At 40.6% G+C, this 20,152-nt stretch overlaps 1 protein-coding gene across 5 annotated transcripts in view; it reads left to right on the top strand.

The window, feature by feature from the left end:
* Nucleotides 1–20,152, top strand: part of LOC149180289 (sodium-dependent phosphate transport protein 1, chloroplastic-like) — a 614,698-nt gene that overhangs the window by 563,004 nt on the left and 31,542 nt on the right. For all 5 annotated transcript variants that reach the window (XM_089416010.1, XM_089416005.1, XM_089416006.1 and 2 more), the window contains 2 exons: nucleotides 15,345–15,446; nucleotides 15,611–15,676. In XM_089416010.1, the coding sequence (XP_089272136.1) occupies nucleotides 15,345–15,446; nucleotides 15,611–15,676 (168 nt within the window). The remainder of the gene's footprint in view (nucleotides 1–15,344; nucleotides 15,447–15,610; nucleotides 15,677–20,152) is intronic.

Raw genomic sequence — 20,152 nt, forward strand, 5'->3', positions numbered from 1 at the left:
CATCTTGATCGCTTCCAACTATGTCATCTGGTTGAGCTGGAAATATGTATCCATCTTCTCAACCCAAGCCCAAGAAGTGCACTTGGCAGTGCCATCAAATGTAGGGAAGTACATCCTCCTTGTGGTCCTTTGTAGCTCATAGCTTTGCGTGCCTTGTCCTCCATATCCCTTGCTCTTCTCATTCTGCTTGAGCTTGCAGAAATCTCTGAAAGAGAGTGCTTCTCTGAAGTTTGCACCCATAGATTGCCACTCTCTAAAGTGTTCTCCCATCTGTGAGGGGTCTTCACCTCCTGCTAGTTCGATCTATGACATGGGCACGAAAGAGGGCAGTGTGGCTTGAACTGGCCCACTGGGTGATGGGGGTTGTGCTACTGGTGAAGGGTGATCGAATTGCTGGGAGGCTCCAGAAGTTTCCCCAAATAAGAATCCTCTAGGGGTGGTTCTCTCTCGGTTCTGCATTTTTATCTCCTCCAGCATCTCTTTCTGGCCCTTTGCTAAATCATTCAAAGCCTTCAAGAGGCTGTCAAAAGCCATCTCCTCCTTGCTCTTGGGCTCTACCATATCTTCCTCTGCTACCACTGCTTTCCCCCTGTCCTCTATGTCTGGAGTGATTTCCAGCTCTCTTTCTCTGCTCCAGTACCTCTGCCTCCTATATGTGATGTTCTGTTGGTCCCCTTCTCTCATAGGAGAAAATCCCCACAGTTGAGCCAAGACCTAGGCTCTGATACCACTGTAATGTTCCTAAACAGGAAATTAAGTGATAAACAAAGCATGCAAACAGTCCAGCAATCAGAAAAACGAAATTTACATCAAGCACCCATGAAAACGCTGGAAATAGAGAACTGTTGAGCCATTTTATTAATTCTTCAAGGGAAAATACAATGACAAAATAGAATGGTGCACATAGGCTTGTCTCAATGGACAAGCGTGACAAAACCCAGGTGAGAAAATAATGAACTAAAGGCTGCCCCAACTGCTGCACCAAAACTGAACTGCGCTGCCCAGAAACTGCACTGTTTGCTGAAATCGAAGGGTTGAAATCACTACTTCCTATTCTCCAAAAATTATGAGATTTCAGCTCCTTGCTCCTTAGCCTAATCCCAGAAAAACCCAGGAATGGTTTGGTCTGATTCAGACTTCTAAAATTCGACCCCCAAGGAGCCCAACCTCAGCTACAACTGCAAAACTCGGCCTGTTGGAATGAAGCTGTAAATCCTCCTGGAAAATGCCCCAAATCACTAAGATGATCCCTCCTATGAATCCCCTTCCTTCCCAGCTGAGATTCTGGGTTGTATCTCTTCCCCTCAAGACCCACGAATTGACTGAACTGGCCCTCTACGTTGTCCTCCAAGCTTGGAATTGGAATTGCTGGTTTGTTACCTTCTCTTGCCCCAAAACTCCTTCTGAATGTTGGCCCAATGATGTCCTTCAGATTCCTTGGCTTCTCCGGCTAATGGCTGGCCCAAGATAGCTCTCTCCCCCACTGCGTGTTCTCAACTGCTGGCCCAAGATAGCTCTCTCCCCCACTGCGTGTTCTCAACTACTGGCCCAGAAATACGCACTCGCTGAAGATAGTTGAATGACTGTGTTGTAGATACTCCCGGGAACTCCTTGAAATGCTTTGGAATTGCCTTCCTAGGGTGGCACTCAGAGTCCCCCGAAGGTAAGGTTGAATCTCTTGCTTGAGAGATTCGTGGTTGAATAGTCAATTGACTCGGCTAAGCAGCTCGAGAAAACAGTCAAGTAAAATTCTATATACAAGAGTGAATGAATGACCAAGTGAGATGCTCCTTCTCCTTATGACTTCGTGGCCTTCCTTTACCTTCTGTGGGCCCCTCCAACAGCTATACGAATTCCCTCCAACCAATTCGAATTGCCTAGTTCGAATTCCCACGCGGGTGGCCCCCACCTTCCACTAGCAAACTAATATGGCCAAAATTTCTCCTAAGTCCCTAAGTCGAAACTACTTGGGTCCTTTCCCTTGGCAAAATTGTGGAAAATTGTGTAGAGATAAGCCTGTTACAAATGTTTTTGGGAAGGGGCATGACACAATCTCTCTTGATAGATCATATCTCAGGAGTAATTCCATTGAATAAAATCATGATATTGTGTCTTCACTACACATCCATTGTTGAAGATGTCTTCCACTTGATCACAAGGCAACAATCTTTCTTGTCTTAAAGCAAAAAGAAGAGCTAGAGGAGTTTATGTAGGCAGGCGGAGTTGGTTGATCAAATGAAGAAATGAAAACATCATCTACCTCATCCATTTCCATGAAAGTATGCAAAGGCTTAGGGGGAGCAAGTCCATTAAAGAAAAGCATAATGACAGAGGGAATTTCAAAGAACAACATAACGAGAAGGAGCACTATGACAAGGGGAGCAGCATGTCAAGAAGTAACTTGATAGGGGGAGTACTTGGACACCCCATTTGCCATTGATGTCAAAGGGGGAGAGAATGTTGAAAGGGCGAGAATATTGCCATCAATGACAAAGGGGGAGATTGTTGGTCAAAGTTGTCATGGATGTCAATATGTTAGATGCATTGTTGAGAAAACCCTCAAACCCTAATTAAAGAACAATGAAACCCTAATTGTATTGTAGTTAACCCTAATACACACATGAAACCTAGCTATGATGATAAAACCCTAATGCCAAAATGCATTGCTAAAACCTAAATGATGAAGCCTTACGACAACATGCCATTAAAGTCCTAACTCTAATCCCCATGTTTGACTATAATACCTAGTTCCAATAAAAGTCACATGAACTTAAAATAGCTTTAGCTCTCTAATCTAGGGTTGCGAGCACTCCCCCCCCCACGCCCCTGTTGCCAATTCACGCTCCGCGCAGGAGCGAGTCCAAAGCACACTCCCGGCAAAAAAAAACGCTTACTGGTTTTGCCATAGCGTTTTGGGGAGTGTTCGAGTGTTCGCTCCTTGACCGCTCTTGTACGCTTCGGGTGTAATCACCCACTTAGAGTAAAGTAATATTTATGAAAATTAAATAAAATTAATTAAATTCAAAATTAAAAAAATAAAATTTAATTCAAAATTAAGATATGCAGATAAAATCAAATCAGATTTGATTTATAAAAATCGACACGTATCATAATTGAGACACGATGATGGAGGATGTCGGTAATGGAAATTTATAAGAAGGAAGCAACGGTTGGAGGCAAAGGGGGAGGAAGGAGGAGGAGAAAAACTGATAGACAGAGTATGTTTATGATCAGGAAGACCTGACTTGTTCTGAGGTTTCTGGGCACGGGGGAAACAGTCTGCTTCGCTTGAGAAGTTTACTGGACTGAGTAGCAAGGTTCTGCTCAGTTTGGTTGGGTGGTTTCGGTCTTTTGGTAACTGAAGCAAGAATAGTTGAGGCTTCATCGACCGTAAGACTACAGGTAAGTACTTTCATTGGTTCTGTTAATTAAATTTGTAAAATTTAGGAAATTTTATTACAGGATCATGATCTGTAATTTTGAAAACTTTACTGTCTCTGCATCTATTCTTTTCTTATTCTGTTCATAAGGAAAAGTTATTAAAATAATTCACAGTTATTACATTGGGAGCATTTTTTCAGAGGGGGAGCGATCGCTCCACCTCTAAAAAACACTCTCAGCCGATAGAAAAAAGGGTTGCGCGGCTAAGAGGGAGGGTGACATCGATGGCGAAGAGGAGATAGGTAAGGGAGGGAAAGGGGAGAGGAGAGAGGAAAGGGAGGGAAAGGGGAGGGAGGAAAAATAAATAGACCCTCTCCCCTCCCATTATTCACTTCATCCATTGAGAGCAAGAGAAGCAAGAGAATGTTTGAAGCTTGGAGAGAAGATCTTGGTGAGAGAGGAGCTTGGAGGAGCTTGAGGAGCTTCCAAGGGGAGATTGGAGCTTGGGATTGAAGGCCAAAGAGGTAGGATCTACACTCTAATCTAACTTTTTTTTTATGTTCATTGCTAAATAAATAAATATTTTTTTTCTCTATTTCCCATTCTCATTCCTCCATTTTTTTTCAGATTCAAAACTTCAAATTTCAAACATCATGGTTATACGACTTGGAATTTTCTTCTTCTCGGTTCCTTTTTTGGTTATTATGGTGTTGGATAGTAGAAGAAGAAGGGTTGATCATGAAGAAGTGGGTTATAGTGGATTTGATGAAAACCCCAGAGAGGAGTACCTTGGTGAGGAGGAAGAGAGTGAACATGATTCAGCCCAAAAAACTAAACAAGACCAAACCCCATTGTGGAAATATGTTTCTAGGCCTGAAGCAGGGAAGGGGGTGGAACCACTAAATTTGACTGCTCCCATTGCAACAAAACTTACGCAGGTTCATATACCTGTGCCAGAAATCACCTCTATGGGAAAAGTCCATGGGATGAAGATAAAGCAATAGGAATCAAAACTTGTGCAAGTGTGTCAGCAACAGATAGAGCCAAATACATAAGGGAAGAGGAGAAAGCCCAATACAAATCTAAAAAATCAAAGGGTTTCTTTGAACCAAGCTCACAATCACATCAATATGCACAAAGAACTCCTTGAGCATCCTCCCATGGTAATGGATATGGAGGCACAAGGTCACCAAACATCTCTTTAAGGCATAGAACCATATCAGATTTCCTTGATGAAGGGTGTAGGAATGATCTGGATTCAAAAGTTTACCAGTTTCTCTATGCATGTGGGATACCATTCAATGTTCTCCACTCACCTTATTGGCATGAAATGGTTTCTGCTATAAATGATATTCCTAAAGGATACAAGAGCCCTGGGTATGACAAGGCTAGAATTGTGGGACTTGATCATGAAAAAGCAAAAATATCACATTCTTTGAGTAGAATGACAAATTCTTGGACTAAGCATGGGGTGTCCATTGTATCTGATGGATGGACAAATGTAAAAGGCAAGCCATTGATAAGTGTTCTTGTTGTGTCTGTTAGTGGTGCCATCTTTCTTTCAACATATGATTACTCAAAGAAGTTCAAGACCGGCATCAACATTGCAGAACCATTACTTGAAACAATTGAACATATTGGGCCATACAATGTCATCCAAGTCATCACTGATAATGCTACTAATTGTAAGGCAGCGGGAGCAATTATTGAGGATAAATACCCCAACATATTTTGGTCTGGGTGTTTGGTTCACACAATGAACCTTTTGATGCATGATATTATTAAGAACAAAAACCAACAATACAAATGGATTGGTGATTTGTACAAGAGAGGCAAACAAATGATAAAATTTATTACAAATCATAGCAATACCCATGGGCTTTTCTGCAGTCACTCAAAATTGGAGTTGTTGATTGTGAAGACTAGATTTTCTAGCTATTACCTCACCTTTAGGCACCTTTTCAAGGTATAAGAGTTATTGGCTAGCATGGTATCAAGTCCACACTGGCAAGTATTAAAGGAAAGGGCTACAAAAGCAGCTAACAAGCAGGGGTTTGAACAGGTGGAGGAGACCGCTCTTGATGGTCAATTTTGGCATGTGTGAGGCAAGTATTGGAATTCACCAAGCCCATTTATCACATGATTCGTTTTGCATATACAGATAAACCAGTGATTGGGGTGGTGTATGAGTAGATGGATACCATGTTGGGGCAAATAAAAGATATTGTTCAAAAAGACAATCCCAACTTGTATACACTGATTCACAATTGTGTGTGTACACAGTGAAATAAACTTAATGCTCCACTACATGCCTTGGCGTATATCCTTATGCCAAAATACTACTCTCCATAGTGGTTGGGCCAACCTGCACCTGGGGGTGGGGTTAGGGTCAAACCCCATATAGATCTAGAGGTATCTATAGGATATATGCAAGCATTAGACAAGTTGGTCCCTGACAGGGAGGAGTGTGCTAATCTACGTCTTAAGTTAGGCAAATACTTCAGTTGCATTGTTTTGTTTGGTTCTTTGCATGCAATGGAAGATAGAGACAAATTTGATGCTCTCACATGGTGGGAAGCATATGGCAGCATGGGACTTTTGCCAAAATTGGCAAAAAAAAATCTCTCATAGATTGTAAATACTTCTTCTACAAAGAGGTGTTGGAGCACCTACAACTTCATACATAATGTGAGAAGAAACAAACTCAATGAAAATCGGGCAGAAAGCTTGGTTTATGTGCACTACAACTTGAGGTTGTTGAGTCATTACTCTGATCGGGCTTATGAGGATAAAACATATAAAATTTGGGACAACCACATAGAGGATGATAATTTGGAGGATGGCACTATACATCTTGAAGAACTAGAAACAAAACTTATGAGAGATGAAGATGAAGAAACAACAAGCATGCCACCCCCACCATCTAGCAGTAGTGCTCAAGTTCCAAGTCTTGTTCCTTTGTTGTCGCCACCTCCATGTAAATCCACACATGGAGGGCATTTTCCTTCTAGTTCTAGTCATAGTATTTTGCAAGAGGAGACTCCTAGAAGACATTATTTGTGGCAGCAAGAGGAAGCTGTAAATGATAGATTTACTTGTCTTTTCTAGTTTCTAGTAGTTTTAACTTTTAATAATTGTTGACTCTTTCATATTTATTATGATATTTTTTATAGACAATATATGACGATTTAAGTTTGAAGTTTGAAGTTGGCAATTATAACTCATTGGTAATGAATTATGAATATGATGCTTCATGAAAGTTGAAAGTTGTTTCATTTTATGTTAGATATTCTTTGTTGTAATGGTTACACTTAGCTTACAAGTACAACTTTGGTGATCAATTATGATAAATGTTATATATTGAATTTGAAAGCTTGAAACTTTAATATTGATGAATCATGAGACTCGATATGTTGTGTGTTAATAACTTGTGGACGTGGTTGATGAAGATTATAACTTCTAGATGATTGTTGTTATATGGTTCAATCTATGTTTTTTATATCCAATTCATCATTCTACATGTGTTTGTTGACGTATATGCATCAAAATATAATATATATATATATATATAGATATTATATAAAAAACGCTCCCGTAATCACTCCCAAACTGGGAGCTTCTAAAAATGTTGCCCCTGCGCCCACTCCCAAGTAACCTTGCTCTAATCCTTGAAATCCTAATTTCTAATAAATTATAATTCTATATACATAAATTATTAACCATCACTACGGTCCCCACACACCCATGTCATACTACAATGGTCCCAACTCTTTATTAAACATATATATTTCATGCAATCCCTACTATGGTGGTTCCCTTCCTCAATAATTCAACATGCCTCAGCACCAAAGTATATCGTTGTGGTCCCTATGGTCCCTACCTAACCAGCGTTTTGTCATCCAATTAAATAAAAAACAAAAATCTATACAAATGCCACTAGTTGGCTTCAAAAAAAGTGGGCTTATTAAGTCCATTGTCATGACTGTCTGCACATTCCAACTACTATATATTGGGCATAATGATATCCGTTCATTATCCATTAAAAATAAAATCGAAGAGAACTTAAAAAAGGTTCACACCTTGTGAATTAATAAAAGAATTCAGACTTCAGAGGAATATCATTGGAGACTTAACGATTAGACCTGTTGAAGATTAACGTTCGAACTTCGAACCTGTTGTGAAGATTAAAGCTTAGAACTTTGGAAGGATATCTAAAGAAGCTCGGATCAGTGATTGGAGGGCTCGGGCCAGTGACAGGTGGTTGACAACTATTTTTGGAGCTCATCTATTGGACCAAACCTCATTTGTGGAGCTCAGACTAGTGAAAAGTCACATAGAAGGCTCGGAATTGACCTTTTGTAGCTCGGATCTCTCTCAGCATGGACCTGTGGCACTGCCAAACCCTCGGACCTCGAGCCAGTGAACTTGTGATAACTTCGGATTAGTGGCTGTGGAGCTCAAAACTATATGTGAACATTCTCTTGTGGAGGATCGAGGATCAGAACTATAAACCTATGGTCAGTCACTTGTGTAGATATTAAGACCTGTGTTTAGTGGAGACCTCAAATAGCTCGGAGCTGTGACATCATACTATTGATTAGTGGTAGCATCGGATGTTCTCTAGCCATGAAAATTGGTGGAGAGGCTAAGGTACATAAGATCTCCAAAACCCAGAAATCGTTTTGGGAAATTCCCTCCAATTGGAGAGATATTAAAATAATTAATATTTTTAATGGAGTTCCTAAGTCTAAACTTAGGAAAATTAAAATATTAATGGGTATTAATATAAAACTAGGTGAGAAGGTTCTAAATGACGAGGATCAAGCCAAATTGAATCTTATTCGTTGATTAGGGACTTAATCTCGGCCGTTGAAGACTCAACAAGAAAATTATAAGAGGAGGCTTGAGGGTCAGTTGGAGATACACAAGCAGATACCCAGTATCCCAAGGAAAATCGATTCTCAAAGAGAAGGAGATCGATTTTAAAGGGAGAGTTGCAGGGTGGAGGAAGAGGGCGGATTAGCAGCAGTCAGGGAGCTCAGAAGAAGTGACGCAGGGACTCTGAGAGACAGCGCAGAGGGAGATGCAGATCAAAGAGACGCAAAGAGGGACCAGAGTTGTACAAAGCCACGCAGAATGACGCAGTAGAGAAGGAAGCTCTTCAGGGTATCAAAAAGTCTCGGATAAAAGTCTCAGGTGTTTTCTCCCAATGTCTATGTAAATTTTTCTGTAAAAGTGATTGTTGCTGAAGATTAATAAAACCCTCCTCTGCTGCACCAGTTTTCCCGCATTGGGTTTTCTCCAAGGACAATTGTCCAAAAATAACTATGTTGATGTGATTGATTCTTGTGCATATATTTGTTTCTGTATAATGGTGTGATATCTGCAGTAGAATTTATTTTAATATTTACTGAAGGGATTTCATAAATAACTTATTGGGAATAATAAGTAGGTGAAATAAATCAGTTGCTGCAGTAATAGAATTTCTGTTTAGAAATTTTCACATGGTATGAGAGCAAAGATTTGGCGACAAGAAGGGAAAATCAATTATGGGTCAATAGCATGATGCAGAAACATCCACTCAAGGAGACTCGTGTAGATTTTCAAAAGAACGCATAAGAGACAGAAATTACACTTATTCTATGTTGGCTTCCAGATTGGAAGAAGAAGTTGCTTACGTAGCAAGATCTGCCTCCTCGGAGGTTTGGTATATAGATCAGTGTGGAAAAATTCGGGGAAAAATTGCAATTAAATCCCCAAAATGCTATTTTTTTGGTTGGCCGATTAAATCAGCCGATTTTTTTGCCGATTTTATCCCAGTTGAAAAGTCGGGATTAAATCGGAACTTTTTCCAAAAAATCGTGAATGAAGTAGTTTCTTTAACGATTTTCTTTTTTCTTTTTTTTGAAAAAATCGGGATTTTATTGAAAAAGTCAGGTTTTTTTTTAAATTAATATTTTTGTATTTTTTTTAATTTTGCCGACTTTTTCAAAATACTCCCAACTTTAACGACTTTTTCAACTTCTGGACCCTTGCCAATTTAATCCCGACTTCAACTTTTTCCACATTGATATAGATAGTGGAGCTTCCTGGCATATGACAGGAATCCGAGAATTTTTTTTCAGATTATCAAGAAGAAAGAATGAATTTTCAGATCACCATGGGGAATAAGGCAAAGTGTACTCTAGTAGGGAAAGGTACTATAGTTTTCAAACAGAAACAGTAGAGCGGTTCCGAGCTACCAATGAGCTGCATGTGTCAAGATTGGGGATGAACTTACTTTCCGTATCTCAACTTCAAAACAAGGGCTATGATGTTTTATTCATTAGGAAGAAAGTATACGTCAAACACCAGAGTTGGAAAAAGAAGGTCTAGATCGGAATCAGAAGTACCAGGTTGTACAAGTTGCAACTAGAATCACCAATGGCACTGATAGGTAGTGATGGAGACAAGGATTTGAATGAACTATGGCACAGAAAGATGGGACATTTTCAACATGGGACTCTGAGAATTCTCACGAAAACTGTAATAGGATTTTCAGATCTTAGTACTAAATGAGATGATGTATGCAGAGGGTGTGCTTTAGGCAAGTATGCCAAAGAAGCGTTTCCAAGAAGTAACAATAGGGCCAAGAGTGTACTAGGATTGATACACTCAGACATCTACGAACCGATATCCACAAAAGCTCTTAGTGGTGCCGAATACTTCATTCCAGGAAGACTTGGATCTACTTTCTGAAAACCAAAGATGAGGTTCTCGGTCGATTCAAAGAGTTCAAGGCTCTAGTGGAGAATCTGACAGGAAAGAAGACAAAAGTGTTGCGCTCAGACAATGGTGGAAAGTATGTTTACAAGTACTTCACCAATTTTTGCGCTAGGGAGGGCATCATAAGAGAGTGGACATTTCCCTACAATCCGGAGCAGAATGGAGTAGTAGATAGGAAGAATAGGGCTATTGTGGAAGCAGCTAGGGCAATGATGTATGATCAGGATATGCCAAAATTCTTGTGGGTAGAAGCATGCAGCATGACAGTCTATGTCCAGAATAGAACTCCTCATAGAGCATTGGGCAAGATTACTCAAGAGAAGGTCTTCACTGGGAAGACACCTGAAGTTAGTCATTTCAGGATATTTGGGAGTTTAGCATATTGTCGTATATCCGAGGAGAAGAGGAAGAAAATAGATCAAACTGCAGAGAAAGGATATCTTGTGGGATATAGCAAGAATGCTAAGGCATATAGAGTCTATCTTCCAGCAAGCAGGAAGGTAGTATTTCGGCGAGATGTAAAGTTCATGGAGGATAGAGCTTTCAGAAAATCTCGAGAAATGCCTTCCGAGGAGCAGTCAAAAGATGAGTCGTTGGTCAAACCACTTCAACCAGCGGAAGCTAGTACCAGAAATTCTCCTTCAGAATAGGAGGAATCACAGGAAGAGGAAGAACTGACAGATGCACTTACTACCAGAGGAAGAACGAGCCGAGAACTTCGACAGATTCTATGGGATGCAGAAGAATTCATTAGTGCACCCAAGAACAATAAAAGGGAGTGAAGACAGCCAGACAGATACTAGGCCTTAGTAGCTCAGGTTGGGGAACACTCTAGTTTTCAGGAGGTCGTTCAACATCAAGTATGGGTGGATGCGATGGTGGAGGAATACAACTCTATAATGGTGAATGATGTCTGGGAAGTGGTGCCTAGGCCTCAGGACAAATCAGTGGTAGGTTCGATATGGATCTACAAGATCAAATATGCTGCAGACAGCAGTGTGGAGAAATACAAAGCTAGGTTTGTGGCAAAGGGGTATGCTCAGAAGGAAGGAATAGGTTGCGAAGAAACCTTCGCCCCAGTATCCAGGTATACATCTATTAGAACCGTGATATCTCTTGCAACACAGATGGGGTGGGAGATTCATCAAATGGATGTCAAGACGACATTCTTGAACGGGGTAATAGAAGAGGAAGTATACATTGAACAGTCAGAAGGCTTTGAGACACATGAGAAGAAACCTCATGTATGCAGATTAAAGAAAGCCTTGTATGGGCTTTAAACAGGCACCTAAAGCATGGTATGGTCAAATTGGTGGCTACTTGCAGAAGATTGGGTTCGTCAAGAGTGATGCAGATCCCAATCTCTACTATCTGGTTGTAGAGAATGAGCCTCTAGTCCTAGTATTATATGTGGATGATCTCTTCCTGACAGGATCATCCAGACTCATCAAGGACTGCAAGAAGAATCTAGCCACAGAATTCGACATGAAGGATTTGGGACAGATGCATTATTTCCTGGGGTTGGAAATTTGGCAACAGAAGGGTGAGATCTTCCTTGGACAAGGGAGATATGCTACAGAAATCCTGAAGAGATTCAGTATTTCATGATCGATCGAAACACATTGATATCAGGTGTCACTTTGTCAGAGACTGTGTCCAACAAGGAACAGTACAGTTGAGCTACAATCCTACAGGAGAACAGGTGACAGACATCCTCACCAAGGCCCTAGGAAGAAAAAGTTCATTTATTTCAGGGAGAAGATGGGGATGGTAAAGAATCCATTTCAGTAGCAGAAATGGATAAGTGTCAGGTGTTGCAGTGCAGCAGTTAGCAGTGCTAGGGGCAGCATGGGCAGCATATTGAGAGGGAGCTCAAGTACAGATGTGGCAGTGATAGTGGAAGTGTCATGGGCAGCAGTACAGGGAGCAATAGTGCAGATGATGTGAGGCAGCAGGCCAAGCATCATCACAAGTACCAGTGCGAAGGATCATTGTGATGTTTTAGTGGTGGAGCATTACTAGGCATATTCCTCGCTAAGAGGGAGTGTTGATTTGTGGTAGCATCGGATGTGCTCTAGCCATGAAAATTGGTGGAGAGGCTACAACACATAAGATCTCCAAAACTCAGAAATCGTTTTGGGAAATTCCATCCGGTCAGAGAGATATTAAAATAATTAATATTTTTAATGGAGTTCCTAAGTCTAAACTCAGGAAAATTAAAATATTAATGGGTAGTAATATAAAATTGGGTGAGAAGGTTCTAAATAATGAGGATCAAGCCAAATATAATCTTAGCCATTGATTAGGGACTTAATCTCGATCGTTGAAGACTCAACAAGAAAAGTATAGGAGGAGGCTTGAGGTTTAGTTGGAGATACACCAGCAAATACTCAGTATCCCAAGGAAAATCGATCCTCAAAGAGAAGGAGATCAATTTCAGAGGGAGAGTTGCAGGGTGGAGGAAGAGGGGGGAGGATTAGCAGTGATCAGGGAGCTCAGAAGAAGTGATGCAGGGAATCTGAGAGACAACGCAGAGGGAGACACAGATCAAAGAGACACAGGGATGACACAGAGAGAGTCCTGAGTTGTGCAGAGTCATGCAAAATGACGCAGGGCTAATGCAGTAGAGAAAGGAAGCTCTCTAGTGTGTCAGAAAGTCTCGGAGAAAAGTCTCAAGTGTTTTGTCCCAGTGTCTATGTAAATTTTTCTATAAAAGTGATTGTTGCTGAAGATTAATAAAACCCTCTTCTGCTGCACCGGTTTTCTCGCATTAGGTTTTTCCGGGGATAATTGTCCAAAAATAACTGTGTTGATGTGATTGATTCTTGTGCATATATTTGTTTCTGTATAATGGTGTGATATCTGCAGTAGAATTTATTTTAATATTTACTGAAGGGATTTCATAAATAACTTATTTGGAATAATAAGTAGGTGAAATAAATCAGTTGTTGTAGTAATAGAATTTTTGTTCAGAAATTTTCACACAGACTTGTTAGTAGATCACTTCAAACCTGTGAAAATTGGTTTAACTACAAAACTTGGAATGTTGGAAGGCCTTGTGACATTTGGACAGCCCAAGCATTTGAAAGTAGCATATTGAGGACCTTGGGTTTGAACAGGTTTGAATTACTCTGGAAGGAGAATTGATTTTCAAGATCTCTTTGGAGCGTATTGAAGATTCTTAAGCATACAACCTTGGCTACTTGCAAAGCATTGTTGAAGTTATTCTTGAAACTTTGAAACATTTGAATACTTGTTTGTAGAGTTCCTTGAAGACCTTGTTGAATAACCCATTAGAGCAGTTATTGAAGAACCATTGCAGACCTCCTTGAAAACATTGTGAAGTACTTGAAGAATTGTTCGGTGCAGACCTTGAGTAACTTATTGAAGAATGTTGGAGATCATGTTGAAGCCCTCATGATGTGACCTTGAGGAATCTTGTTTGGGTAACATGAAGAGTTGTGGAGACACCTTCTGAGAAGATAAAGTTGTGATTGATGAGCTAAGTGCTTTGGAGATTGATTGAGGGCATTGTTGAAGGTGAGAGATTTTCAGGGCTTGTTGCAGAAGATATTGGAAACCTTGAAGAATCATTGACCTTATCTTGAAGAATTGGAGCATAAGGTTGGAGCCCTAGAGGATAGGAGTCCTCAAGAAAATTAGGTTGGAGCCTGTACCAATGAGAGGGTTGGAGCCCTAGAGGTTGGTGCCTCATAGAAACAAGGTTGGAGCCTTGTGAAGTCCAACTCGATGCTTGGAAAAGTACAGGTTGGAGCCTAGTGGACTGAAGATTGGTGTCTTCATCTAGGGTTGGAGCCCTAAGCATTCTTGTACCTAGTATATTGTAAAAAAGAGGATTGGAGTCCTCGTCATTTCTAATTAATAAAATCATTTATTCTATATTGTTCATTTCGTGTTCTGGTTATAAGTGATCTAAAAATTGGTAAAATAACACTTGTAAAAAAAATACTGATTCACCTCCCCCAGTATTTCCAACAAACCAACTCTGATACCACTATAGTATCCCTTTTTATTTTAATTAAGATTTTTGAGGAAAATGCTTCAAGAAAATTTGCCACAATTTCTTAAGTGAAATAGCCCAATTTTGTACAATAAATACTGACATAAATGACATTGCAAATATAAACCTAGAAATGCTACAACACAAAATACACGAGAAATAGGTACAAACTCAGCTAAATTCAGCCCTATTATATTATATGGGGTTCTGAGAACCTATTACAAACAATTAAAAATGGTTGACAATAGCTCCTCAAATCAATGGAAATGAAGCCCAAGTTGGAGATTTGGATGATCCCCACTCCAATCCGCATATATGTTCCAAATCTTCTCACCAGCTAATGTCGATGAAGCTCAATGAGATTTTTGAATGAAACCTCCAAAATAGTGAGTTGGGGTTTCATCCAACACACACAAAAAACCAAGGGTTGCCGTCCTAGGCTCTATGATCTTGAAAACCAAGTTCTCAAAAGAACTCTCCAAGAAATTACTTCAATCCAAGATTATCCCAGATAACTTGCTTTCCCTCCTTTTAAAGATCTGGTGGATCTCTCTCCAACCTTCTAGAAGCACTTTAATTTTATTATTTTATTTCCATTCTAGAAGCTTCTCCCTTTAATTTTATTTAAGTGACTTTTATTTTATTTTAAGTCACTTTTCCCCTTTTTGGCATTTTTTCTCCAATTAAGCATTTTCCCCTCTTTTATTTAATAAAGTGACTAATTAAAGTCACTTTTAATCCCTGGAAACCCATCCTAACCGCATCATAAGGGAAACCAAAAAGTGGCATATTACAAAGTTGAGCATCCCACAACTCCTTTCTTCAGACACTATATAAGCATTTTAACATTGCTCTGCCATCCTAATCTTCATTCAATTCCTTTTATCAGTTTACGAATAAGTTTGAATTAACCTTGGTCACTATAGGTATTAGGCTTGAATATAGTTATGGCATTGTGTAATTTGTTGATGCAACTTTACATTATATGAAAAACTATAAACAAGCTTTTTAATATTACTCTCTTACCATAATGTAAACTTTTCCCATAATTTTCAAGTAATAGTTTCTCTAATTTTATGTGTGAAAGACATGAACTTAATATTTTGTTTTCTTACTTTATAGTAGTGGAGATTTAACTGGACCTTTATACTTACAAGAAAATTTGTTCATTCTGCAGGTTATGCAATCAGTGGGCTTTCTTGGCCCTGCATTTTTCTTGACCCAGCTAAGCCATGTGAACTCTCCAGAAATGGCAGTTCTGTGCATGACATGCAGCCAAGTATGTGATTCATGTAGAGCAGAATCCTATGTCTGAAATTGCATTATATCAATAGAGGGAGAGAGAGGATATATGTGCTTCTAGGTTAGAAATATTCTAGTTATTCTTATGCTTTTAGTTTTCACCATTCTCCATGACAGATATGAGCTTGGTCTTTTCTGCAGGGATGTGATGCCTTTTCTCAGTCTGGGCTTTATTCCAATCATCAAGATATTGGCCCACGATATTCTGTGAGTATGCATTGGTTATTAAGAACCCTAGCTATATCAATACTGGTTTTGACCAGGAATAAAAATGACCTACCAAACAGCTAGATAATAATAAATTATCTGACTACTTGGCATTTCTAAAGTTTTCCGGCTATAAAAAACAAAAAATCATATTAGACTGATCTTAGAACCTGATTCGATTCTGGAGAATATATAGGGGTATGTCATGAATTTTTACTAAGTATTGTCTTTTTCCAGGGTTTACCTTTTGGTTCATTCTTTCTCATGTTTTTTTCCTTTTTTGGTTGAAAATGGTTCATATATTATTTCAGAGAGCAAATAATTACATCATGATTCAGAGTGATTACAATATATGGACAACAGGCATATTTTACTTTTGTTATACTTTTCAATTTTTAGAATTTAGTTGTTATCTTGGCACTCCCACTTTCTGATGTTTACTGACTGTATTTTATAGTCTCATTTGACTTATCCATTGGTCATTAATGCATATATATAACATTATTTTATCATGTCCTATATCAACATCTTACTAGTAGAATTAATATGTAATGTTCCGAAATAGGAAAAATAGTGATATGCAAAGAAAATAACAAATACAACACTGGAAATTTCAAACATTCAGCAAACACCCATGTAAACTCCAGAAATAAGAACCAACTGAGCCATTTTATTAATGAAATGGAGCAAGTACAATAATATAGAGAAATGCACCCGGGCTTGCCTTATGGGCAAGCTTGACAAGACCCAGGTGATAAAACAATAATCTCAAAGCTAGAAATGACTGCTCCTCTATTGCTTTGTGCTGCCCCCAGATGGCAGAAACTACACTGCTGGCTGGAAAAGAACTGCAAGAAACCCCGTCTCTGGTGCTCAGAAAATGCTGAAACTTTATATCTGGGATCCTTGTCAAAAACCCAGAAATGGTTTGGGCTGAATCCAACCTCCCAAATTCGGCCTCCAATATGCCCTACGCAATCCCCAACAATTCTGCAATGTCTGCTGCAAAGATACAGCCGAAAACCCCACCTCCGGTGCTTAGAAAATTATGAAACTTTATATCTGGGATCCTTGTCGAAAACCCAAAAATGGTTTGGCCAGATTTTAAACTTTCAAAATCGACTTCCAATATGCCCTACGCTCTCCATGCTGCTCCAGAAAACAACCTCAAATAAACCCCAATAAAATGCTCCTCCAATCTCATGAAAATGCAGCAATCACTTCTCCAAATATTTTCCTTAACCTCCATGATAAAGTTCAACCTCAAAGACTGATACTCTACCCTCCACGTGAACACCCAGTGTTGCCTCTGCGTTGGCCCAGGAAGTGCGAAAATCACCCTGCGAAGTAGCACACTCCTCCAGCTCCAAAACTTCTCCCAAATTCCAACAATCCTCCTATGCTGTCATGTCCCTTTTCAAACACATTTGTAACAGGGTGTTTCCACACATTTTTTGCACAATTTTGGCTAAGGGAAAGAACCCAGCATTTTCGACTTAGGGACTTAGGAGGAAATTCGACTTAATTTGGTTGCTAGTGGAAGTTGGGGGCCACCCACGTGGGAATTCGAGCTAGGCCATTTGAATGGCTTGGAGGGAATTCGAAGTGCTGGATGGAGGGGCCCACATAAGGCAAGGAAGACCCACACAGATAAAAGGAGGGAGCTCTCATTTGGATTCATTCTTATACCTTGCAATCAAAATTACTTGACTGTTCGCTCTACTATTTAGCTAAGTCAACCGACTGTTTAGCCACGAATCTCTCAAGCGGGAGATTCAACCTCTACTTTAGGGGACCATCCATGCCCGCCCTAGAGAAGCAGTGCCATAAGTATTTCAGGAGTTCTGAGAGTGTGTTACAACACTACCATTCACCCACAACAGGGAGTGTGTATTTCTGGCTAGATGGAGAATATGCAGGGGGAGTTTGGAGCTCTCAATGATCAAGCATTTGCTGGGAGAGTTAGAAGATTGGGAGAGCAGCAAAGGGCCAACCTTTCTTGTGAGTTTTGGAGCCAGAGCCAATATCCCAACAATTCGAATTATTGGGCTTGGGGCAGTGTAGAGCGCCAGTCCAACAATTTCGTGGAGCTAAGGAGCAGGTGCCATAGGCTGGAAGCCCATCTGGGAAGTTAGGGGATTGATAGCAGAGGTTAGCCCAACACTTTGGGTCCATTTCCTAGGAGGATTTACAGGCAGATTCCAACAGGTCAAGTTTTGCAGTTGTAGTTGAAGTTGGGCTCCAAGGGGGTCGAATTTCAAAAGTCTAAACCAGCCAAATTCCTTCGTGGGTTTTTCTGGGTTTTCTGAGAGGAGTCGTGGTTAAAATTTCAGAATTTTCCGGATGTTATTCAGGCCTGAAATCCTAATTCTTATAATAGGGCGAATTGCTAGTTAGCTGGGGAATTCACACCATTTTGTGGGTTCGACTTTGGCTCAGAGATAGGCCAAACCCTTTCTGGGTTTTTGTGGGTTTTGGTCAAGGAGCTTGAGGTTAAATTTGTAGCATTTTTTGAGCATCGAAGGTGGAGTTTCTTGCAGTCCCTTTCCAGCCAGCAGTGTAGTTTTCTGGGCAGCGTAGAGCAGTAGAGGAGCAGTCATTTCCAGCATTTGAGATCATTGTATTATCACCTGGGTTCTGTCAAACTTGCCATTGAGGCAAGCCCAGGTTCATTCCCGCATACTATTGTACTTGCTCCATTGATTAATAAAATGGCTCAACTAGTTCTTACTTCTGGAGTTTTTATGAGCATTTGCGGATTGTTTAAAATTTATGTGATGTAAATTGTTTTTGCTTTGCATATCATTGTTTATTTAAGTTTGGAACATTACAGTGGTATCAGAGCATGATCCTAGCTCGGCTATGGGAAACGAGCCAGAAGATCATGGAAGCTTTGGGTATGAGTGCACAGTGACAGGGGAAACCTGAGACAAACCCATGGCTCAAGGGAAGCCCAGTATGCAGAAATTATGGGGTAGAATTCATTGGGACGATGACAGGTTGGCCCAGTTGAGGAGGGTGCCTAGTTGAGGAGGGTGACAGACCAAACCTATCCTCACCCTTACAGTAGAGACGTGAGGGGTGTGCAGGCCGTGGGGGTGCAACCATCTACATCATGTGGGGAAAGTCGACCAGATCAAGGCACCAAATCTCCTGAAAGGGAGCAGGCAGGACAAAGACACTTAGAGGGTGAGACCAGGGGGCGCTTTTGCTGGTGGATACCTGGCTTCAGATATCAAGAGCCGAAGGAGGAGGTTGAGCATGATGTTGAGAGCCCACAGGATGGTGAGGAGCGCATCGATATACACGATGTGGCACATGACTCACCTTTATTAGAGACCTCTTTGATAACCCCAATTGACACCTTGGTGGACAAGATAGAGCCTACACACATAGATCCATCTATTGAGGAGGAGCCACCCATGGACGAGATGTCAATAGTTGTTGAGGTATCTGGAGTTGTGACCAAGTTTACAGGTGATAGATGCCCACGACATTTCCACCAAATTTAGGTCAACCTTCTAGCATTAAAAAGGAAGGTCGCATTAGTGCGTGAGGCTATTCTGCAACAGAACAAGGAGCTGGAGGGCATGAGAGCAATTTGTGCTGAGTCCACAGCCAAATTGACTCATGTTGGGTAGCAGTTGGATTCGCTAATGGTGCAGCTTGAGTGCACGTTGGAGCGTGAGAGCAGCCCTCTTCGGGCATACATAGACAAGGTTTCCAGCACTGTTAGGTTACCTTGGCCCATTGGACAGAGGGAGACAGAGCTACCTAGTCAGATTGTATGTATGGACCAGGATAGCAAGATGAGACAACCTGAGTTGCACACGGTGCAACACCCGCATGCTGGGGTTGTTCTATGTGCTGGAGTTCGTGCATTCGATCCCTCTCTTGGGGTTGGGTGGCGAGAGATTCTGAGTTGGTACCCGGTAGAGTGGACTATGGAGATGGTAGTGGACCCAGGTGGAGTTCAACACGAGTTTCCGGGCACTAGGGATGCTGGAAGCCCCGACTGGCATGGGGATCATTTACATTAACAAGCTATTTAATAATATAAACACCGAAATAAACACAATTGCAGCCTTCACAAACATACAGATCAACAACTGAAATAAACTGAGACAACACAAGGGACACCGTTATTTTTGGACAATCATCCCCAGAAAAATCCAATGTAGGAAAACCGGTGCAACATATAGAGGGTTTTATTATTAAGCAGATTTTGAATACAACTAGGGTGCCAAAAATGGCTCACCCTTCAAAGAATTTCCTTGGAAGCAATACTTCTATCCGGAGACAAATATTCTGGTTGATCAGCAACCGGATGAAAGATCCCACAGTGACGCTGACTATTCCTTGTGCTGGACAGCGAAATCTGCTCCACGCACTCTTTGGAACTGTGTCACCCCCTTAGGGACCGCGTCACCCTCTCTGGCTCTGCGTCAGCTAATCAACTCTCAATTTGTCCCACTG

Source organism: Pinus tabuliformis, chromosome 3_2 (genome assembly GCF_031772625.1).
Source record: "Pinus tabuliformis cultivar Carrire ecotype Pingquan chromosome 3_2, CPIR1, whole genome shotgun sequence".
NCBI lineage: Eukaryota > Viridiplantae > Streptophyta > Pinopsida > Pinales > Pinaceae > Pinus > Pinus tabuliformis.